Source organism: Procambarus clarkii, chromosome 1 (genome assembly GCF_040958095.1).
Source record: "Procambarus clarkii isolate CNS0578487 chromosome 1, FALCON_Pclarkii_2.0, whole genome shotgun sequence".
Lineage (NCBI taxonomy): Eukaryota > Metazoa > Arthropoda > Malacostraca > Decapoda > Cambaridae > Procambarus > Procambarus clarkii.
In genome coordinates this window covers 58967734-58991441 of record NC_091150.1, presented here as the reverse complement: position 1 = coordinate 58991441, position 23708 = coordinate 58967734, and the positions used below count along the sequence as shown (strand labels likewise).

General features: G+C 51.8%; 1 protein-coding gene across 1 annotated transcript in view; it reads left to right on the top strand.

The window, feature by feature from the left end:
* Positions 1–23708, top strand: part of LOC123755425 (synaptogenesis protein syg-2) — a 773573-nt gene that overhangs the window by 494859 nt on the left and 255006 nt on the right. Inside the window, exon 7 of the mRNA XM_069312426.1 lies at positions 12014–12173. Coding sequence (XP_069168527.1) covers positions 12014–12173 — 160 coding nt within the window. The remainder of the gene's footprint in view (positions 1–12013; positions 12174–23708) is intronic.

The window sequence follows — 23708 nt, the reverse complement described above, 5'->3', positions numbered from 1 at the left end:
ATTCGTCAGAACGTCACCCCAAAGAGAATGACGACAATTGAAGTCACCCAGCAGGAGCACAGGCTCCGGCAAGGAGTCTAGGAGGTATTTCAAATCAGGAAGAGAGAGCGGGACACTCGGGGGGAGATAAATGGAACAAACTGTGTACCATTTCCCCACAAAGATACGAGCAGCAGAACAATGGAGAGGCGAAGGAAAAAGTAAAGGAACAAAGGGAACATCAGCCCGAATCAAGAGAGCAGAAGAATTAGAAGCCCCAGCAATGGCTGGGGGGGGGAGAGAAAGGAATAGCCACGAAAACGACCAGGACGAGCACCAAGCATCGGCTCCTGGAGACAGACACAAAGGGGCGAAAACCGCGAAACCAGAAGTTGGAGTTCGAGGAAATTGGCGTAATAACCTCGAACGTTCCATTGAAGAATGGACAACGACGAGAAGAGAAAGGACAAAAACAGAAAACAAGGAAGAAACAAAGGCGAAAGACCAACAGAGCACGTTAAAGAATATCAGGGTCGGGATCAGGGTCAGCAAAGTCAGGGTTAGGGGGCATGGGTAAACTGAGCAAAGACGGAGGGAAGGAAACGGGAGAACAGATCAGAGGTGGGCGGGCAGGGTCCGGAGGAGGAGGAGGAGGAGGAGGAGGAGACAACGGAGAGGAGCAGTCAAGGACAGCAGCAGGAAGAGGGGGAGTAGAAAGAGAGGAGCGCACCCCAGCAAGAGCAGCAACCGAAAGGGAAGCAGGGGCCAAAGAAACCTCCATAGCGGGAACAGGGGGCGCAAGCACTGAAACGGGAGTGGAAGGAGCAACAGAGCCAGAAGGAGGAGCTGAGGAAGAAAGCGAAGCCTTCTTACCCGCCGGGGAAGAGGAAGGAGAGGAGCCAGGCTTACGCTTCTGACTTAAAGAGACCGGTGTCCCAGCAACTACGTACCGGGCAACGGATTCCAGTGTCTCAACAGGAGAAGCCGAACGAGAGCACACACGACGGCCGTTAGGAGAGCGATGGACATCCGCCCGCACCGACAGGCGGCGGGGAGAGCCGATAGATGGAGGAAGAGGATGGGAAGGAGGATCGGAGGGGGACGAGGAAGGAGACACAGAAGACACGACAGACCGGGTAGAAGGAAGGGGAACCCCAGACAGAGGACCAGGAGGAGGATCCTTCGGGAGAGAACCCAAAGGGACAGAGGAGGGGGCAGTGGGCGCATCAGGGTCCAAGGCCTGGAAACGGTTGCGAGTCTGAGGAAGGCGGGAAGGACGAGGAGAGGAAGAGCGCAACACGCGAGCATAAGAGATATTAGCATAAGGCGGGAGCCGGCGAACCTGGCGCCTCGCCTCAGGAAAAGATAAACGCTCCCGGTGCTTCAAGTTGAGGACGGCTGCCTCAAGCTTGTAATGGACACACGCACGGGAGAAGGTAGGATGGGCCTCACCGCAGTTAAGGCAACGAGCCTGGGGAGAAGCGCACTCCGACTTAGAGTGACCTTCGCCACCACACAAAGGACAGAGAGAGACAGTCCCGGAGCAGCGGAGGGCACCATGCCCAAACCTCCAGCACTTGTTGCAGAGCCGAGGAGAAGGAATGTACTCCTGGCTAGAGCACCTGGCACCAGCAAGAATGACAGAGGGTGGAAGGGTCCTACCATCAAAGGTAATCTTCACAACCCGGAGGGGTTGACGGCGACTACCACTAGGGGGACGAGTAAACGTGTCCACCTGGAGAATAGAATGGCCCTGGGCAGCGAGGATATGTCGAATATCGTCGTGGCAGTCGCGTAGGTCCCGAACACCGGTCGCAACATGGGGCGGGAGCAAAATAGTGCCAACACTGGCATTCAACTGAACGTTCTTCGAGACCCGAACGGGGGTCTCGCCAAGGCAGGATAAGGCAGCCAAGCGGGAAGCAGCATCCTGAGAAGGAGCAGCAACGACACGCGTACCGAGACGAGTGGGGTTAAAAGTAATGGAGGCATCCACGGAATCAATGAGATGTCGATGAAGGGAGAAATCGTCAGGAGGCGCAGAATCAAGAGGGAGGAGATCAAAATATTTGGCCCACGAAGCGGGACCAAACAAGGCTTGATAGGTAGCAGAACTGGAAGGAATCGAGCGAGGGCGGCCGTGACGAGAACGGCGGTGAGAACCCCCAGAGAGAGAGGGGTTAAAAGGCGCAGTAGTTACAACTAGAGAAGGAGCCGCGCCAGGGGACGAGGTAGTCACCACTGGGGGCTTGGGGCTCGACCCAACCACAGAGGAGGGAGGGGAGCCAGGGGAAGGAGTCAGAGAGGCCAAAGGAGGAGCAAGGTCGGGGCCCAATGCAGCGGAGGCTACAGAGCCCGGTCTTCCAATACGGACCGACTCGGGGGCTTGGTCGCCCACCCCACGAGCCTGAAAAGGTAAGCCAGAAGCAGCCGAAACAGGGGTTATCATCTTGACGAAATTACGAATTCACTCACGAATGTGCCCCCACACCCACCATGGAGCCACAATTAGAGGCAGGACACCCAACAAGAAGCTATCGCCGATCTTGTCGGGGCCTCCTAGGGGTGCGTCGTGAGTATACGCCCCACAAACGCCACCTTAAGAAACCGACAGTCCGTCGAGATCGGGTTCAGTGACGAAGTGGGGATTGACAATAAAAGGTTCCCCTCGCTCTCGACGTCGGGTACTGCAGTTCTACGGGTGCAAGAGTATGCCTCCTCAAGCACCCGGGCGTCAAAGTAGAAGAAGTCCAAGGGAAGAACCAGAACGAGCAAAAGGTCGGCAGGAAACGGCAAGCAGATAGGAGAAGAGGGGGGAGAAAAACGAAACAGAAGGAAAAGGAAAAGATGCCCAGCAGAATTGGAGAGGACGGCAGCAGGAGCACAAGGCTAGAAAAGGACAGAGGACTGTCCCAAGGAGCATCACACTCCGGCAGCCGCCCACTAAGCCCCCAGACGGCGACAACGAGCTGAGCGGGGAGGGGGCAAGGCTAGAAAAGGACAGAGGACTGTCCCAAGGAGCATCACACTCCGGCAGCCGCCCACTAAGCCCCCAGACGGCGACAACGAGCTGAGCGGGGAGGGGGTAGGATTTTCAACTTTCAGCTCCTACTCCAAATTCAGTTTCTGAGCGGTTCTCACAATTTTTACATATTATGTACAAAGTTCTTAGTTCTAAGGTTTCCATTTGAGCGTTTATTCATAAACCCATATTAGGAGTTACACATTTTTTTGCATCAAATTTTGGCGAATATTTTGAGGGCTACATTGACTATTTGTTTTTACAGTATCTATACGCTAAAACTCAACTTTAATCAATGGAAAATGAACAGTATATGTCATTCTAAGCCCATCATGAATAAAATAAAAATTTGTGAAATATTAAATTAGTTTACTTAATTTGAAATTGTGAAAATTAATTTATTTTTTTTTTTTTGCTATTTCCTGTTTATTTTATGACATTGAACTATTAGTAAAAGTTGTAGCATTTACCATGTAGATTATACACAAAATCGTTTCAGAGTGTTTGAGGAAGGTTGAGAAATTAAATTTCCCGGCCCCTTAAGGGCTAGGTCTCAGGTGATTGAGTTGTGGAAACATGAGATCAATACACAGTAACAACACCCTTTGAAGAATATATTCCCAAAAATCGGCTGCATCCCAGGGTCGAATGGAAGTTGGAAGCAGACATTATTACCTCTAACAGTTAACTTCAGCTCTGGATGTGATGGCCTTAGGTAGATTTAGTAGGATTTAGCTTTGGTTTGATACAATTAGGGTATATATAACAGTATTGACTTAAACTAGGGGTAAATTTCGTTAGTTTAGCTTTGATTGTGTTAGGTTGGGTTAGGATTGGATAGGATAGGAGGGGTTCGATTTGATTGGGTTCGGTCTGGATTGGTGGGATTGATGCTAGAAAAACACATCTGGATGATGGAAATAGCAAGATGGACGTAGCGCTAACACGCTGAAATGATCTTTGGAATTGGGTATGATATGCAGTGACTGGATATTGGATATTGGAAATATACATTAAATTTAGATGAGATGGGTTAAACTTGGGTAAATTGGGCTTTGCTATGTTATGATACAGTACATTTGGTGGAAATTGTCTTAAATTAGGTAAAACTTAGGTGGAACAGCTTAAATTTTGCAAATTTTAATAAAATCTAGCTTTGTTTGTGTAAGGTCAGGTTAGTTACGATTGTGTAGGGTTGGATACATAATATTTTAAGGGTAAATGAACTAGCTTGTTCAGAAAATAGAGTAAAGGAACCTATTTGGGTTGAGCTTTTGTAATGGATGGAGAGAGGCTACATAGGGTTGTATGTGAGGATATGGGTGCTGTGGTCTTGGTAATGGGGTATGATATGCGGTGATAAGATATTGGAAATTCACATTAAATTAATATGGAATAGGTGAAACTTGGGTGTATCGGGCTTTGGCTGTGCTATGATACGGTAAATTCGGGAAAAATTTGATGGGAAATGTTTTAAATTAAATAAATCTAGGTATATTTGGTTAAATTAAATTTGGTGGAAATTGTCTTAAATTAGGCAAACCTTAGATGAGACAGCTTAAATTTTGCCACCTAATAAAATCCAGCTTTTGGCTGTGCTAGATCAGGTTAGATAAGGTTGTGTAGGGTGGGATAAAATATCTTAATGATAATGAACTAGCTTATTCGAGTAATTGTTTAAATTAGCTAATTTGGGTTTGAGTTATAGGTCTCTTTTGTAAGTGATGGAAAGAGGACACATAGGGTTGTATGTGTGGATATGGATGCTTATATTTAGTTAGTTTAGCATTTTTTAGGTTAAATTTGGGTAGTACAAGTATAATTTTGCTAGATTTAGATAAATTTAGGATCTATTAAGATGCATTTTGATAAGATGTAAAAAAAATTTTTAATTTACATACAATTACTGTCCTAACCTAACCCCACCTGTCCTAAACTATCCCCACCTGTCCTAAACTAACACCACCTGACCTAACCTAACACCACCTGACCTGACCTAACCCCATCTGACTTAACCTAACCCCACCTGACCTAAACTAACCCCACCTGTCCAAACCTAACCCCATATGACCTAACCTAACCCCACCTGTCCTAAACTAACACCACCTGACCTAACCTAACACCACCTGACCTGACCTAACCCCATCTGACTTAACCTAACCCCACCTGACCTAAACTAACCCCACCTGTCCAAACCTAACCCTATATGACCTAACCTAACCCCACCTGTCCTAAACTAACACCACCTGACCTAACCTAACACCACCTGACCTGACCTAACCCCATCTGACTTAACCTAACCCCACCTGTCCAAACCTAACCCCACCTGTCCAAACCTAACCCCATATGACCTAATACAAGTATAATATAATAGTACAAGTATAATTTTGCTAGATTTAGATAAATTTAGGATCTGTTAAGATGCATTTTGATAAGATGTAACAATTTTTTTTAATTTACATACAATTACTGACCTAAACTAACCCCACCTGACCTAACCTAACCCCACCTGACCTGACCTAACCTAACCCCATCTGACCTAACCTAACCCCACCTGACCTAACCCCACCTGTCCTAACCATCTAACCTGTCCCCCATCTGACTTAACCCAACCCCACCTGATCTGACCTAACCCCACCTGACCTAAACCCACCTGACCTAACCTAACCTTACCTGACCTAACCCCACCTCACCTGACCTAACCCCACCTGTCCTAACCTAACCCCACCTGACCTAACCTAACCCCACCTGACCTGACCTAACCCCATCTGACCTAACCCCATCTGACCTAACCCCACCTGACCTAACCCCACCTGACCTGACCTAACCCCATCTGACCTAACCCCACCTGACCTAACCCCACCTGACCTGACCTAACCCCATCTGACCTAACCCCATCTGACCTAACCCCACCTGACCTAACCTAGCCCTACCTGACCTAACCTAACACCACCTGACCTGACCTAACCCCACCTGACCAGACCTAACCTAACCCCACCTGTCCTACCCTAACCTCACCGGTCCTAAACTAACCCCACCTGTCCTAAACTAACCCCACCTGTCCTAAACTAACTTCACCTGTCCTAAACTAACCCCACCTGTTCTAAACTAACTCCACCTGTCCTAAACTAACCCCACCTGTCCTAAACTAACCCCACCTGTCCTAAACTAACCCCACCTGTCCTAAACTAACCCCACCAGTCCTAAACTAACCCCACCTGTCCTAAACTAACCCCACCTGTCCTAAACTAACCCCACTTGACCTGACCTAACCTAACCCCACCTGTCTTAAACTAACCCCACCTGTCCTAAACTAACCTCACCTGACCTAACCACACCTGTCCTAAACTAACCCCACCTGTCCTAAACTAACCCCATCTGTCCTAAAATAACCCCACCTGTCCTAAAATAACCCCACCTGTCCTAAACTAGCCCCACCTGACCTAACCTAACCCCACCTGACCTGACCTAGCCTAACCCCACCTGTCCTAACATAACCCCACCTGTCCTAAACTAACCCCCACCTGTACTAAACTAACCCCACATGTCCTAAACTAACCCCACCTGTCCTAAACTAAGCCCACCTGTCCTAAACTAACACCACCTTTACTAAACTAACCCCATCTGTCCTAAACTAACCCCACCTGTCCTAAACTAACCCCACCTGACCTAAACTAACCCCACCTAACCCCACCTGTCCTAAACTAACTCCACCTGCCCTAAACTAACCCCACCTGTCCTAAACTAACTTCACCTGTCCTTAACTAACCCCACCTGTCCCAAACTAACTCCACCTGTCCTTAAATAACCCCACCTGTCCTAAACTAACTCCACCTGTCCTAAACTAACCCCACCTGTCCTAAACTAACCCCACCTGTCCTAAACTAACTCCACCTGTCCTAAACTAACTCCACCTGTCCTAAACTAACCCCACCTGTCCTAAACTAACTCCACCTGTCCTAAACTAACTCCACCTGTCCTAAACTAACCCCACCTGTCCTAAACTAACCCCACCTGTCCTAAACTAACCCCACCTGTCCTAAACTAACCCCACCTGTCCTAAACTAACCCCACCTGTCCTAAACTAACTCCACCTGTCCTAAACTAACTCCACCTGACCTAAACTAACCCCACCTGTCCTAAACTAACTCCACCTGTCCTAAACTAACTCCACCTGTCCTAAACTAACCCCACCTGTCCTAAACTAACACCACCTGACCTAACCCCACCTGACCTAACCCCACCTGTCCTAAACTAACTCCACCTGTCCTAAACTAACTCCACCTGTCCTAAACTAAACCCCACCTGACCTGACCCCACCTGACCTAAACTAACCCCACCTGTCCTAAACTAACCCCACCTGTCCTAAACTAACTCCACCTGTCCTAAACTAAATCCACCTGTCCTAAACTAACCCCACCTGACCTAACCCCACCTGTCCTAAACTAACCTCCACCTGACCTAACCCCACCTGTCCTAAACTAACCCCACCTGTCCTAAACTAACCCCACCTGACCTAACCCCACCTGTCCTAAACTAACCCCACCTGTCCTAAACTAACTCCACCTGTCCTAAACTAAATCCACCTGTCCTAAACTAACCCCACCAGTCCTAAACTAAATCCACCTGTCCTAAACTAACCCCACCTGACCTAACCCCACCTGTTCTAAACTAAGCCCACCTGTCCTAAACTAACCCCACCTGACCTAACCCCACCTGTCCTAAACTAACCCCACCTGACCTAAACTAACCCCAACTGACCTAACCCCACCTGTCCTAAACTAACCCCACCTGTCCTAAACTAACTCCACCTGTCCTAAACTAACTCCACCTGTCCTAAACTAACTCCACCTGTCTTAAACTAACCCCACCTGACCTAAACTAACCCCACCTGACCTAACCCCACCTGTCCTAAACTAACCCCACCTGTCCTAAACTAACTCCACCTGTCCTAAACTAACTCCCACCTGTCCTAAACTAACTCCACCTGTCTTAAACTAACCCCACCTGACCTAAACTAACCCCACCTGACCTAACCCCACCTGTCCTAAACTAACCCCACCTGTCCTAAACTAACCCCACCTGTCCTGAACTAACCCCACCTGTCCTAAACTAACCCCACCTGTCCTAAATTAAATCCACCTGTCTTAAGCTAACTCCACCTGTCCTAAACTAACTCCACCTGTCCTAAACTAACTCCACCTGTCCTAAACTAACCCCACCTGTCCTAAACTAACCCCACCTGTCCTAAACTAACCCCACCTGTCCTAAACTAACCCCACCTGTCCTAACCTAACTCCATCTGTCCTAACTTAACTCCACCTGTCCTAACCTTTATAACTAAGGCTTAATCCAATAAGTCTGTTGGATAGCTTGCCTAAATAAATATTGGTGACATGATTGGAGATGATGTAAAGATGGGTTATTAATAAGGTTTTAAAAACAATGGACATAATCTAAATGAACAGGAGAATTTAGCATTACTAATATTGAAACATTTACGGAAATGTATGTATGTGTATTTTTGAAGATTGAGCTCATAGGACGCCTGATGTACAATTTATATTTGTGAAATTTTGACGTTTTGTGGATAATTTATGGTTAAATTTAGCAAACTATAAATTATTTTCTAAACATATCTAGGATAATAATTTGCAAATTGCATTGATTGACCAAGTTGAGTGTGATTGCATTTATGCAAATTGCTCAATGATTATAATTGTGCAAGTTCACAGGTTAATAATTATTTTTGAATTACAAATTAATTCAGAATTTCGCAACATAAATACTCTGTAAGACAAGGCCAATGTCTAATTCTTTATTTTTCAATTTGCCAGAAAGTTCTCACCAAATTGATTGGGAGATGACTTCTTCAATAACGAATTGTAAAAGCGTTTTCAATAGGAACATAATTGAATCTGCTGTAATACAGATAAAATCATGTAATTTGAGATCATAAGAATGAGAAGGCAGCGACGAGCCCAAGTTCTGGCCTCAGTATGCTTTCAGAAGTTGGTGAGGGTGGATGTTATTCTCGTAGGTTGCATTTAACATGTCATTATTATTTTCCTTACAAGCCTCGTTTGTTTATTTATAGTTAGTTTATAAGCCAGTATTAATGTTGAATGTAAATTGAAATTATCGTGGAAGGTTAACTCAACATTATGTTATAAGTTAAATAATATTGAGACTAAATGATAGTTGTCCCCCCCCCCCCGCCACGAAAGCTTCAACTCATGTAAGGTGTTATTACAGCTGACAAAGTGTAAGTAGTAGTAGGCGGTACCACTAAACGTAACCAGTAAACGGTACCAAAAAGCCTAACTTGTGTATATTACACGGAACTCTGTATAAAAGGCTATTGCATAATTTACTTTAACAAGTGACCACCAATACTAAGATTCCCTCATTTTCTCTTCATGAGAGTAACAGTATTCTGAGGAGCTCCTAAACACTACAGTAACAACATCTCGTATTCTGTGGTGCTCCTAACCTGTTCCGTGTTCCTCGTAGCTCGGCCTCGTGCTTCACCTTTCGATTATTTACACACGTAAACAAGTCACACTTGACCATAAGTACGTGTTTTCGGCTCTCAGTATTTTTCACCGAGACTACATGTTGCTTCCTCAAGTGACTTGGCGTTATTACTACACGCCTCGAGGGGAGGACTCCTACAACTCCTGGGTATTGTAGATTTGTTAGGGTTATAGATTAGGTAAGGGTTGTAGAGTATATTGATGTAATCAGATACCTGATAACATATAAGACGCAGCATCGCTGGATTACTTCCAGTGTAGGTGAGCCACACGTGACTGGGTTCAGGTGGATATATAGAGGAGATGCTGTATGTGGAGGCGGTCGGCCTCCTGCAGCTGCCTTTATGGTTATCTTATGAACCCCTGACCTGTCTTGTGTGCCTGTGATGACCACCCAGTGCCCCTGGATGGTCATGGACTTCCTTGGGTACTCCTGGATGGTCGTGGACTTTCTAGGGTACTCCTGGATGGTCGTGGACTTTCTAGAGTACTTCTGGATGGTCGTGGACTTTCTTGGGTACTCCTGGATGGTCGTGGACTTTCTAGGGTACTTCTGGATGGTAATGGACTTTCTGGGGTACATCTGGATGGTAATGGACTTTCTAGGGTACTTCTGGATGGTAATGGACTTTCTAGGGTACTCCTGGATGGTCGTGGACTTTCTTGGGTACGTCCGGATAGTCGTGGACTTTCTTGGGCACTTCTGGATAGTCGTGGACTTTCTTGGGTACTCCTGGATGGTCGTGGACTTTCTAGGGTACTCCTGGATGGTCGTGGACTTTCTAGGGTACTCCTGGATGGTCGTGGACTTTGTAGGGTACTCCTGGATGGTCGTGGACTTTGTAGGGTACTCCTGGATGGTCGTGGACTTTGTAGGGTACTCCTGGATATTCGTGGACTTTCTAGGGTACTCCTGGATGGTCGTGGACTTTGTAGGGTACTCCTGGATGGTCGTGGACTTTGTAGGGTACTCCTGGATGGTCGTGGACTTTGTAGGGTACTCCTGGATGGTCGTGGACTTTCTGGGGTACTTCTGGATGGTCGTGGACTATCGTGGTTGCCCCGAGATGTCGGAGGACTACCTCAGGTGGGCGTGGCGAGGCTGGAGGACTACCTCAGGTGGGCGTGGCGAGGCTGGAGTGCCTCAGGTGGGCGTGGCGAGGCTGGAGGACTACCTCAGGTGGGCGTGGCGAGGGTGGAGGAGTACGTCAGGTGGGCGTGGCGAGGCTGGAGGAGTACCTCAGGTGAGCGTGATGAGGGTGGAGGACTACCTCAGGTGGGCGTGATGAGGGTGGAGGAGTACGTCAGGTGGGCGTGGCGAGGCTGGAGGAATACCTCAGGTGGGCGTGGCGAGGCTGGAGGAGTACGTCAGGTGGGCGTGGCGAGGCTGGAGGAGTACCTCAGGTGGGCGTGGCGAGGCTGGAGGAGTACCTCAGGTGGGCGTGATGAGGGTGGAGGAGTACGTCAGGTGGGCGTGGCGAGGCTGGAGGACTACCTCAGGTGGGCGTGATGAGGCTGGAGGACTACCTCAGGTGGGCGTGATGAGGGTGGAGGACTACCTCAGGTGGGCGTGGCGAGGCTGGAGGACTACCTCAGGTGGGCGTGATGAGGCTGGAGGACTACCTCAGGTGGGCGTGGCGAGGCTGGAGGACTACCTCAGGTGGGCGTGGCGAGGCTGGAGGACTACCTCAGGTGGGCGTGATGAGGTTGGAGGACTACCTCAGGTGGGCGTGATGAGGGTGGAGGAGTACGTCAGGTGGGCGTGATGAGGGTGGAGGAGTACGTCAGGTGGGCGTGGCGAGGCTGGAGGAGTACCTCAGGTGGGCGTGGCGAGGCTGGAGGACTACCTCAGGTGGGCGTGATGAGGGTGGAGGAGTACGTCAGGTGGGCGTGATGAGGGTGGAGGAGTACGTACGTCAGGTGGGCGTGGCGAGGCTGGAGGAATACCTCAGGTGGGCGTGGTGAGGGTGGAGGAGTACGTCAGGTGGGCGTGGCGAGGCTGGAGGAATACCTCAGGTGGGCGTGGCGAGGCTGGAGGAGTACCTCAGGTGGGCGTGGCGAGGCTGGAGGAGTACCTCAGGTGGGCGTGGCGAGGCTGGAGGAGTACCTCAGGTGGGCGTGGCGAGGCTGGAGGAGTACCTCAGGTGGGCGTGGCGAGGCTGGAGGAGTACCTCAGGTGGGCGTGGCGAGGCTGGAGGAGTACCTCAGGTGAGCGTGGCGAGGCTGGAGGAGTACCTCAGGTGAGCGGGGCAGGGGGTGGAGGAGTACCTCAGGTGGGCGGGGCAGGGGGTGGAGGAGTACCTCAGGTGGGCGGGGCAGGGAGTGGAGGAGTACCTCAGGTGGGCGGGGCAGGGGGTGGAGGAGTACCTCAGGTGGGCGGGGCAGGGGGTGGAGGAGTACCTCAGGTGGGCAGGGCGGGGCTGGAGGAGTACCTCAGGTGCGCGTGGTGGAGAGTGACGTGTGGTGTACTCTGCAGGGCGAGGCGGTGGATGAGGACCTGCGGGGCGGGGTGCTGCTCTCCAACAACAACTTGGTGCTCCAGATGGTGAGGCGCACCGCGGCGGGTCGCTACACCTGCGCCGCCACCAACACTCTCCACACCACCACTAGCAACACCATCCTCCTCGAGATCAAGTGTAAGTACACAGTACCCGCCATCATTCCCCTCCCCACCCCCCAGTTGGCAGAGTCACCATCAACACTTCCTGCAACACTTACTAGCACATCATCCAGCAACATTCCAAACCCGCAGCACAACTGATCTCCGGCGTCAGTACCACACATGTGGAGGGTATGGAGAGATGGGTAGACAGTGTCACCGCTAGGGGGTCAGGCAGGAGGGTTGTAAGAGAAAGTGTCGGCCAGAGTGAGTGATAGCGAGGGAGAGTGCCAGACAAGGCGAGAATACGTCAGAGTGCCTGATAGAGAAGGGAGTGTTATTGTGATGGCTAGCGTGAGTCAGTGAGAGTCGGGTGGAGTGTGTCAGTGAGAGGGGGTGGAGAGTGTCAGTGAGAAAGGGTGGAGTGTGTCAGTAAAAGGGGTTGAGAGTGTCAGTGAGAGAGTGTGGAGAGTGTCAGTGAGAGTGAGGTGGAAAGTGTCAGTGATAGGGGGGTGGAGAGTGTCTGTGAGAGAGGTGGAAAGTGTCAGTGCGACGGGGTGGAGAGTGTCAGTGAGAGAGAGTGGAGAGTGTCAGTGAGAGAGGGTGGAGAGTGCCAGTGAGAGAGGGTGGAGAGTGTCAGTGAGAAGGGGCGGAGTGTGTCAGTGAGAGGGGGTGGAGAGTGTCAGTGAGAAGGGGCGGAGTGTGTCAGTGAGAGGGGGTGGAGTGTGTCAGTGAGAAGGGGCGGAGTGTGTCGGTGAGAGGGGGTGGAGAGTGTCAGTGAGAGGGGGTGGAGTGTGTCGGTGAGAGGGGGTGGAGAGTGTCAGTGAGAGGGGGTGGAGAGTGACAGTGAGAGGGTGTGGAGAGTGTCAGTAAGAGGCTGGAGAGTGTCAGTCAGCGGGGATGGAGAGTGACAGTGAGAGGGGGTGGAGAGTGTCAGTGAAAGAGGGTGGAGATGTCAGTGAGATGGGCTGGAGTGTGTCAGTGAGAGGGTGTTGAGAGTGTCGGTGAGAGAGGGTGGAGAGTGTCAGTGAGTGTGGGTGGAGAGTGTCAGTGAGAGAGGGAGGAGAGTGTCAGTGAGAGGGGCTGGAGTCTGTCAGTGAGAGAGGGTGGAGAGTGTCAGTGAGAAGGGGTAGAATGTGTCAGTGAGGTGGGGCGGAGAGTGTCAGTGAGAGGGGTGGAGAGTGTCAGAGAGAGGGTGGATTGTGTCAGTGATAGGGGGTAAAGTGTGTCAGTGAGAGGGGTGGAGTGTGTCAGTGAGAGGGGGTGGATTGTGTCAGTGTGAGTGGGTGGAGAGTGTCAGTGAGAGAGGGAGGAGAGTGTCAGTGAGAGGGGTTTGAGAGTGTCAGTGAGAAGGGGTAGAGTATGTCAGTGAGGTGGGGCGGAGAATGTCAGTGAGAGGGGTGAAGAGTGTCAGTGAGAGAGGGTGGAGAGCGTCAGTGAGAGGGGGTGGAGAGTTTCGGTGAGAGAGGGTGGAGAGTGTCAGTGAGAGAAGGTAGAGAAGGTCAGTGAGAGGGTTGGAGAGTGTAAGTGCGACGGGGTGGAGTGTGTAAGTAAAAGGGGGTGGAAAGTGTCAGTGAGAGGGGGTTGAGAGTGTCAGTGAGAGGGGTAGAATGTGTCAGTGAGGTGGGGCGGAGAGTGTCAGTGAGAGGGGTGAAGAGTGTCAGTGAGAGAGGGTGGAGAGCGTCAGTGAGAGGGGGTGGAGAGTTTCGGTGAGAGAGGGTGGAGAGTGTCGGTGAGAGGGGGAGGAGAATGTCAGTGAGAGGGGGTGGAGAATGTCAGTGAGAGGGGGTGAAGAGTGTAAATGAGAGGGGGTGGAGAGTTTCGGTGAGAGAGGGTGGAGAGTGTCAGTGAGAGGGGGAGGAGTGTGTCAGTGAGAGAGGTGGAGAGTGTCAGTGAGAAGGGGCGGAGTGTGTCAGTGAGAGGGGGTGGAGAGTGTCAGTGGGAGTGGGTGGAGTGTGTCAGTGAGAGGGGGTGGAGAATGTCAGTGAGAGGGGGTGGAGAATGTCAGTGAGAGGGGGTGAAAAGTGTCAATGAGAGGGGGTGGAGAGTGTCAGCGAGAGAGAGTGGAGAGCGTCAGTGAGAGGGGGTGGAGAATGTCAGTGAGAGGGGGTGAAGAGTGTCAATGAGAGGGGGTGGAGAGTTTCGGTGAGAGAGGGTGGAGAGTGTCAGTGAGAGGGGGAGGAGTGTGTCAGTGAGAGAGGTGGAGAGTGTCAGTGAGAAGGGGCGGAGTGTGTCAGTGAGAGGGGGTGGAGAGTGTCAGTGAGAAGGCGCGGAGTGTGTCGGTGAGAGGGGGTGGAGTGTGTCAGTGAGAGGCTGGAGAGTGTCTGCGAGAGAGAGTGGAGAGTGTCAGTGAGAGAGGGTGGAGAGTGTCAGTGACAGAGGGTGGAGTGTGTCAATGAGAGTGGGTGGAGAGTGGCAGTGAAAGGGGGTGGAGAGTGTTAGTGCGACCGGGTGGAGTGTGTCAGTCAGCGGGGATGGAGAGTGACAGTGAGAGGGGGTGGAGAGTGTCAGTGAAAGAGGGTGGAGATGTCAGTGAGATGGGCTGGAGTGTGTCAGTGAGAGGGTATTGAGAGTGTCAGTGAGAGAGGGTGGAGAGTGTCAGTGAGAGGGGTGGAGAGTGTCAGTGAGTGTGGGTGGAGAGTGTCAGTGAGAGAGGGAGGAGAGTGTCAGTGAGAGGGGCTGGAGTCTGTCAGTGAGAGAGGGTGGAGAGTGGTAGTGAGAGAGGGTGGAGAGTGTCAGTGAGAAGGGGTAGAATGTGTCAGTGAGGTGGGGCGGAGAGTGTCAGTGAGAGGGGTGGAGAGTGTCAGAGAGAGGGTGGATTGTGTCAGTGAGAGAGGGAGGAGAGTGTCAGTGAGAGGGGTTTGAGAGTGTCAGTGAGAAGGGGTAGAGTGTGTCAGTGAGAGGGAATGGAGAGTGTCAGTGCGACGGGGTGGAGTGTGTCAGTGAGAGGGGGTGGAGTGTGTAAGTGAAAGGGGGTGGAAAGTGTCAGTGAGAGGGGGTTGACAGTGTCAGTGAGAGGGGTAGAATGTGTCAGTGAGTGGGGCGGAGAGTGTCAGTGAGAGGGGTGGAGAGTGTCAGTGAGAGAGGGTGGAATATGTCAGAGAGAGGGTGGAGAGTGTCAGTGAGAGTGGGTGGAGAGTGTCAGTGAGAGTGGGTGGAGTGTGTCAGTGAGAGGGGTTGGAGAATGTCAGTGAGAGGGGGTGAAGAGTGTCAATGAGAGGGGGGTGGAGTGTGTCAGTGAAAGGGGTGGAGAGTGTCAGTAGGAGGGGTGGAGAGTGTCAGTAGGAGGGGTGGAGAGAGTCGTTTTTATTATTATTATTATTATTATTTTCTACCACAGACGTGGCCACACATTTACAATGCTAATCAGCATATATACATTTTCTTCTGTCCTCCATGGACAGAGTTAGAGAAGTGTTAAACATATAGTTCAAGGGTTTATTGAACACTCAACCACAGAAGGTGATTCGGTGCTTTTAAAATGGTAAGCTAACCTACATACGTAAATACATAGATACACAGATTTACGTATGCCCTACCTTAAGTGTTAGATGTGTCTTTTACATAGTGTCATTAATGTACATTCACAAAGGTGAAATGTAGTTCTGGTCAGCTTCCATATATACTTTGTACCCATACATATACATACACACACACACATATACATACATATATATACACACACATGCATTCACATACGTGGAGAGTGACAGTGATAGGGGATGGAGAGTGTCAGTGAGAGAGGGTGGAGAGTGTCAGTGATAGGGAGGTGGAGAGTGTCAGTGAGAGAGGTGGAGAGTGTCAGTGATAGGGGGGAGGAGAGTGTCAGTGAGAGGGTGTGGAGAGTACAAGTGAGACAGGGTGGAGTATGTCAGTGAGAGAGGGTGGAGAGTGTTAGTAAGAGGGGGTGGAATGTGTCAATGTAAGGGGGTTGAGAGTGTCAGTGAGAGGGGCAAAGATTCTCAGTGAGAGAGGGTGGAGTATGTCTGAGAGAGGGTGGAGAGTGTCAGTGAGAGAGGGTAGAGAGTGTCAGTGAGAGGGGGTGGAGAGTGTCAGTGAGAGAGGGTAGAGAGTGTCAGTGAGAGGGGGTGGAGAGTGTCAGTAAGAGGAGGTGGAGTGTGTCAGTGAGAGGGGTGGAGTGAGTCAGTGAGAGGGGTGGAGTGTGTCAGTGAAAGGGGGTTGAGTGTCAGTGAGAGTGAAAAGTGTCATTGAGAGAGGGTGGAGAGTGTCAGTGAGAGGGGTTTGAGATTGTCAGTGAGAGAAGGTGGAGAGTCTCAATGAGTGTGAGTGGAGAATGTCAGTGAGAGAGTGAGGAGAGTGTCAGTGAGAGGGGGTGGAGAGTGTCAGTGAGAGAGGGAGGAGAGTGTCTGTGAGAGGGGCTAGAGTCTGTCAGTGAGAGGGGGTGGAGTGTGTCAATGAGAGGGGGTGGAGTGTGTCAGTGAGAGAGGGTGGAGTGTGTCATTGAGAGAGGGTGGATTGTGTCAATGAGAGGGGGTGGAGTGTGTCGGTGAGAGGGGTTGGAAAGTGTCAGTGAGGTGGGGCGGATAGTGTCATTGAGAGGGGATGGAGAGTGTCAGTGAGAGAGGGTGGGGAGTGCCAGGGAGAGAGGGAGGAGAGTGTCAGTGAGAGGGGCTGGAGTCTGTCAGTGAGAGGGGGTTGAGAGTGTCAGTGAGAGAGGGTGGAGAGTGGTAGTGAGAGAGGGTGGAGAGTGTCAGTGAGAAGGGGTAGAGAGTGAAAGTGAGAGGGAATGGAGAGTGTCAGTGAGAGGAGGTGGAGAGTGTCAGTGAGAGGAGGTGGAGAGTGTCAGTGAGAGGGGGTGGAGTGTGTAAGTAAGTGGGGGTGGAGAGTGTCAGTGAGAGAGGGTTCAGATTGTAAGTGAGAGGGGGGCGGAGAGTGTCAGTGAGAGGGGTGGAGACTGTCAGAGAGAGGGTGGAGAGTGTCAGAGAGAGGGTGGAGAGTGTCAGTGAGAGGGGGTGGAGTGTGTCATTGAGAGAGGGTGGATTGTGTCAATGAGAGGGGGTGGAGTGTGTCAATGAGAGGGGGTGGAGAATGTCAGAGAGAGGGGGTGGGGAGTGTCAATGAGAAGGGGTGGAGAGTCTCAGTGAGAGAGGGTAGAGAGTGCCAGTGAGATAGGGTGGAGAGTCAGTGAGAAGGGGGCGGAGTGTGTCAGTGAGAGGGGGTGGAGAGTGTCAGTGAGAAGGGGAGGAGTGTGTCGGTGAGAGGGGGTGGAGAGTGTCAGTGACAGGGGGTGGAAAGAGTCATTGAGAAACGGTGGAGAGTGTCAGTGAGAGAGGGTGGAGAGTGCCAGTGAGAGAGGGTGGAGAGTGTCAGTGAGAAGGAGCGGAGTGTGTCAGTGAGATGGGGTGGAGAGTGTCAGTGCGAATGGGCGGTGTGTGTCGGTGAGAGGGGCTGGAGAGTGTCAGTGAGAGGGGGTGGAGTGTGTCAATGAGAGAGGGTGGAGTGTGTCAGTGAGAGGGGGTGGAGAATGTCAGTGAGAGGGGGTGGAGAGTGTCAATGAGAGGGGGTGGAGATTGTCAGTGAGAGGGGGTGGAGAGTGTCGTTGAGAGTGGGTGGAGTGTGTCAGTGAGAGTGTCAGTGAGAGGGTGTGGAGAGTGTCAGTGAGAGAGAGTGGAAGTGTCAGTGAGAGGGTGTGGAGAGTGTCAATGAGAGTGTAAGTGTTAGGGTGTGGAGAGTGTCAGTGAGAGAGGGTAGAGAGTGCCAGTGAGTGAGGCTGGAGAGTGTCAGTAGGACGGGTGGAAAGTGTCATTGAGAGAAGATGGAGAGAGTAATTGAGAGGGGGTAGAGAGTGTAAGTGAGAGGGGGTACAGAGCGTCAATTAGAAAGGGTGGAGAGTTTCGGTGAGAGAGGGTGGAGAGTGTCAGTGAGAGAGTGTGGAGAGTGTCAGTGAGAGAGGGTGGAGAGTGTAAGTGAGAGAGGGTACAGAGTGTCAGTGAGAGAGGGTACAGAGTGTCAGTGAGAGAGGGTTGAGAGTGTCAGTGAGAGAGGGTGGAGAGTGTCAGTGAGAGAGAGTGGAGAGTGTCAGTGAGAGGGGTGGAGAGTGTCAGTGAGAGAGAGTGGAGAGTGTCAGTGAGGGAGGGTGGAGAGTGTAAGTGAGAGAGGGTACAGAGTGTCAGTGAGAGAGGGTGGAGAGTGTCAGTGAGAGAGGGTGGAGAGTGTCAGTGAGAGAGGGTGGAGAGTGTCAGTGAGAGAGAGTGGAGAGTGTCAGTGAGAGGGGTGGAGAGTGTCGGTGAGAGAGGGTTGAGAGTGTCAGTGAGAGAGGGTGGAGAGTCAGTGAGAGGGGGTGGAGAGTGTCAGTGAAAGAGGCTGGAGAGTGTCAGTGAGAGTGTCAGTGAGAGGGTGTGGAGTGTGTCAGTGAGAGATGGTGGAGAGTGTCAGTGGGAGGGGTGGAGTGTGTCAATGAAAGGGGGTGGAGTGTGTCATTGAGAGGGGGTGGACAATGTCAGTGAGAGGGGGTGGAGAGTGAGAGAGGGTGGAAAATGTCAATGAGAGAGAGTGGAGAGTGTCAGTGAGAAGGGGCGGAGTGTGTCAGTGAGGAGGGGTGGAGTGTGTCATTGAGAGCAAGTAGAGTGTATCAGTAAGAGGAGGTGGAGTGTGTCAATGATAAGGGGTGGAGTGTGTCAGTGAGAGCGGGTGGAGTGTGTCAGTGAGAGGGGGTGGAGTGTGTCAGTGAGAGGGGGTGCAGTGTGTCAGTGAGAGGGGCGTGGAGAGTGTCAGTGAGAGAGGGTGGAGAGTGTCGTTGGAGAGGGTGGAGAGTGTCAGTGAGAGAGGGAGGAGAGTGTCAGTGAGAGGGAATAGAGAGTGTCAGTGAGAGGGAAAGGAGAGTGTCAATAAGAGAGGGTGGAGAGTGTCAGTAAGAAAGGGTGGAGAGTGTCAGTGAGAGGGAATGGAGAGTGTCAGTGAGAGGAGGTGGAGAGTGTCAGTAAGAGGGGTGAAGTGTGTTCATGAGAGGGGGTAGAGCGTGTCAGTGAGAGGGAGTGGAGAATGTCAGTGAGAGGGGGTGGAGAGTGTCAGTGAGAGGGGGAGGAGAGTGTCAGTGAGAGGGGTAGAGTGTCAGTCAGACGGGTGGAGAGTGTCAGTGAGAGAGGGTGGAGTATGTCTGAGTGAGGGTGGAGTGTGTCAATGCAAGAGGATGGAGTGTGTCAGTGAGAGAGGGTGGTGTGTGTCAGTGAGAGGAGTGGAGTGTGTCAGTGAGAAGGGGTGGAAAATGTCAATGAGAGAGAGTGGAGAGTGTCAGTGAGAGGGGCTGGAGTTTGTCAGTGCGAGGGGGTTCAGAGTGTCAGTGAGAAGGGGTGGAGAGTGTCAGTGAGAGAGGGTGGAGAGTGTCAGTGGAAGGGGGTGGAGTGTGTCAGTGAGAGAGGGTGGAGTGTGTCAATGATAGGGGGTGGAGTGTGTCAGTGAGAGGGGGTGGAGTGTGTCAGTGGGAGGGGGTGGAGTGTGTCAGTGAGAGGGGGTGGAGAGTGTCAGTGAGAGGGGGTGGAGAGTGTCAGTGAGAGAGGGTGGAGAGTGTCAGTGAGAATGGGTGGAGAGTGTCAGTGAGAAGGGGCGGAGTGTGTCAGTGAGAGAGGGTGGAGAGTGTCAGTGAGAGGGGGTGGAGTGTGTAAGTGAGAGGGGGTTGAGAGTGTCAGTGAGAAGGGGTGGAGAGTGTCAGTGAGAGAGGGTGGAGAGTGTCAGTGGGAGGGGGTGGAGTGTGTCAGTGAGAGAGGGTGGAGTGTGTCAATGATAGGGGGTGGAGTGTGTCAGTGAGAGGGGGTGGAGTGTGTCAGTGAGAGGGGGTGGAGTGTGTCAGTGGGAGGGGGTGGAGTGTGTCAGTGAGAGGGGGTGGAGAGTGTCAGTGAGAGGAGGTGGAGAGTGTCAGTAAGAGGGGTGGAGAGTGTCAGTCACAGGGGGTGGAGTGTGTCCATGACTGGGGGTGAAGTGTGACAGTGAGAGGGGGTGGAGAGTGTCAGTGAAAGAGGGTGTAGATGTCAGTGAGATGGGCTGGAGTGTGTCAGTGAGAGGGTGTTGAGAGTGTCGGTGAGAGAGGGTGGAGAGTGTCAGTGAGAGGGGTGGAGAGTGTCAGTGAGTGTGGGTGGAGAGTGTCAGTGAGAGAGGGAGGAGAGTGTCAGTGAGAGGGGCTGGAGTCTGTCAGTGAGAGAGGGTGGAGAGTGTCAGTGAGAAGGGGTAGAATGTGGCAGTGAGGTGGGGCGGAGAGTGTCAGTGAGAGGGGTGGTGAGTGTCAGAGAGAGGGTGGATTGTGTCAGTGATAGGGGGTAAAGTGTGTCAGTGAGAGGGGTGGAGTGTGTCAGTGAGAGGGGGTGGATTGTGTCAGTGAGAGTGGGTGGAGAGTGTCAGTGAGAGAGGGAGGAGAGTGTCAGTGAGAGGGGTTTGAGAGTGTCAGTGAGAAGGGGTAGAGTGTGTCAGTGAGGTGGGGCGGAGAGTGTCAGTGAGAGGGGTGAAGTGTGTCAGTGAGAGAGGGTGGAGAGCGTCAGTGAGAGGGGGTGGAGAGTTTCGGTGAGAGAGGGTGGAGAGTGTCAGTGAGAGAAGGTAGAGAAGGTCAGTGAGAGGGTTGGAGAGTGTAAGTGCGACGGGGTGGAGTGTGTAAGTAAAAGGGGGTGGAAAGTGTCAGTGAGAGGGGTTTGAGAGTGTCAGTGAGAGGGGTAGAATGTGTCAGTGAGGTGGGGCGGAGAGTGTCAGTGAGAGGGGTGAAGAGTGTCAGTGAGAGAGGGTGGAGAGCGTCAGTGAGAGGGGGTGGAGAGTTTCGGTGAGAGAGGGTGGAGAGTGTCAGTGAGAGGGGGAGGAGAATGTCAGTGAGAGGGGGTGGAGAGTTTCGGTGAGAGAGAGTGGAGAGTGTCAGTGAGAGGGGGAGGAGTGTGTCAGTGAGAGAGGTGGAGAGAGTCAGTGAGAAGGGGCGGAGTGTGTCAGTGAGAGGGGGTGGAGAGTGTCAGTGGGAGTGGGTGGAGTGTGTCGGTGAGAGGGGGTGGAGTGTGTCAGTGAGAGGCTGGAGAGTGTCAGCGAGAGAGAGTGGAGAGTGTCAGTGAGAGAGGGTGGAGAGTGTCAGTGACAGAGGGTGGAGATGTCAGTGAGATGGGCTGGAGTGTGTCAGTGAGAGGGTATTGAGAGTGTCAGTGAGAGAGGGTGGAGAGTGCCAGTGAAAGGGGGTGGAGAGTGTTAGTGCGACCGGGTGGAGTGTGTCAGTCAGCGGGGATGGAGAGTGACAGTGAGAGGGGGTGGAGAGTATCAGTGAAAGAGGGTGGAGATGTCAGTGAGATGGGCTGGAGTGTGTCAGTGAGAGGGTATTGAGAGTGTCAGTGAGAGAGGGTGGAGAGTGTCAGTGAGAGGGGTGGAGAGTGTCAGTGAGAGAGGGAGGAGAGTGTCAGTGAGAGGGGCTGGAGTCTGTCAGTGAGAGAGGGTGGAGAGTGGTAGTGAGAGAGGGTGGAGAGTGTCAGTGAGAAGGGGTAGAATGTGTCAGTGAGGTGGGGCGGAGAGTGTCAGTGAGAGGGGTGGAGAGTGTCAGAGAGAGGGTGGATTGTGTCAGTGATAGGGGGTGGAGTGTGTCAGTGGGAGGGGTTGGATTGTGTCAGTGAGAGAGGGAGGAGAGTGTCAGTGAGAGGGGTTTGAGAGTGTCAGTGAGAAGGGGTAGAGTGTGTCAGTGAGAGGGAATGGAGAGTGTCAGTGCGACGGGGTGGAGTGTGTCAGTGAGAGGGGGTGGAGTGTGTAAGTGAAAGGGGGTGGAAAGTGTCAGTGAGAGGGGGTTGCGAGTGTCAGTGAGAGGGGTAGAATGTGTCAGTGAGTGGGGCGGAGAGTGTCAGTGAGAGGGGTGGAGAGTGTCAGTGAGAGAGGGTGGAATATGTCAGAGAGAGGGTGGAGAGTGTCAGTGAGAGTGGGTGGAGAGTGTCAGTGAGAGTGGGTGGAGTGTGTCAGTGAGAGGGGTTGGAGAATGTCAGTGAGAGGGGGTGAAGAGTGTCAATGAGAGGGGGGAGGAGTGTGTCAGTGAAAGGGGTGGAGAGTGTCAGTAGGAGGGGTGGAGAGTGTCAGTAAGAGGGGTGGAGAGTGTCAGTAGGAGGGGTGGAGAGTGTCAGTAGGAGGGGTGGAGAGTGTCAGTAGGAGGGGTGGAGAGTGTCAGTAGGAGGGGTGGAGAGTGTCAGTAAGAGGGGTGGAGAGAGTCGTTTTTATTATTATTATTATTATTATTTTCTACCACAGACGTGGCCACACATTTACAATGCTAATCAGCATATATACATTTTCTTCTGTCCTCCATGGACAGAGTTAGAGAAGTGTTAAACATATAGTTCAAGGGTTTATTGAACACTCAACCACAGAAGGTGATTCGGTGCTTTTAAAATGGTAAGCTAACCTACATACGTAAATACATAGATACACAGATTTACGTATGCCCTACCTTAAGTGTTAGATGTGTCTTTTACATAGTGTCATTAATGTACATTCACAAAGGTGAAATGTAGTTCTGGTCAGCTTCCATATATACTTTGTACCCATACATATACATTCACACACTCACATATACATACATATATATACACACACATGCATTCACATACGTGGAGAGTGACAGTGATAGGGGATGGAGAGTGTCAGTGAGAGAGGGTGGAGAGTGTCAGTGATAGGGAGGTGGAGAGTGTCAGTGAGAGAGGTGGAGAGTGTCAGTGATAGGGGGGAGGAGAGTGTCAGTGAGAGGGTGTGGAGAGTACAAGTGAGACAGGGTGGAGTATGTCAGTGAGAGAGGGTGGAGAGTGTTAGTAAGAGGGGGTGGAATGTGTCAATGTAAGGGGGTTGAGAGTGTCAGTGAGAGGGGCAAAGATTCTCAGTGAGAGAGGATGGAGTATGTCTGAGAGAGGGTGGAGAGTGTCAGTGAGAGAGGGTAGAGAGTGTCAGTGAGAGGGGGTGGAGAGTGTCAGTGAGAGAGGGTAGAGAGTGTCAGTGAGAGGGGGTGGAGAGTGTCAGTAAGAGGAGGTGGAGTGTGTCAGTGAGAGGGGTGGAGTGAGTCAGTGAGAGGGGTGGAGTGTGTCAGTGAAAGGGGGTTGAGTGTCAGTGAGGGTGAAAAGTGTCATTGAGAGAGGGTGGAGAGTGTCAGTGAGAGGGGTTTGAGATTGTCAGTGAGAGAGGGTGGAGAGTCTCAGTGAGTGTGAGTGGAGAATGTCAGTGAGAGAGTGAGGAGAGTGTCAGTGAGAGGGGGTGGAGAGTGTCAGTGAGAGAGGGAGGAGAGTGTCTGTGAGAGGGGCTAGAGTCTGTCAGTGAGAGGGGGTGGAGTGTGTCAATGAGAGGGGGTGGAGTGTGTCAGTGAGAGAGGGTGGAGTGTGTCATTGAGAGAGGGTGGATTGTGTCAATGAGAGGGGGTGGAGTGTGTCGGTGAGAGGGGTTGGAAAGTGTCAGTGAGGTGGGGCGGATAGTGTCATTGAGAGGGGATGGAGAGTGTCAGTGAGAGAGGGTGGGGAGTGCCAGGGAGAGAGGGAGGAGAGTGTCAGTGAGAGGGGCTGGAGTCTGTCAGTGAGAGGGGGTTGAGAGTGTCAGTGAGAGAGGGTGGAGAGTGGTAGTGAGAGAGGGTGGAGAG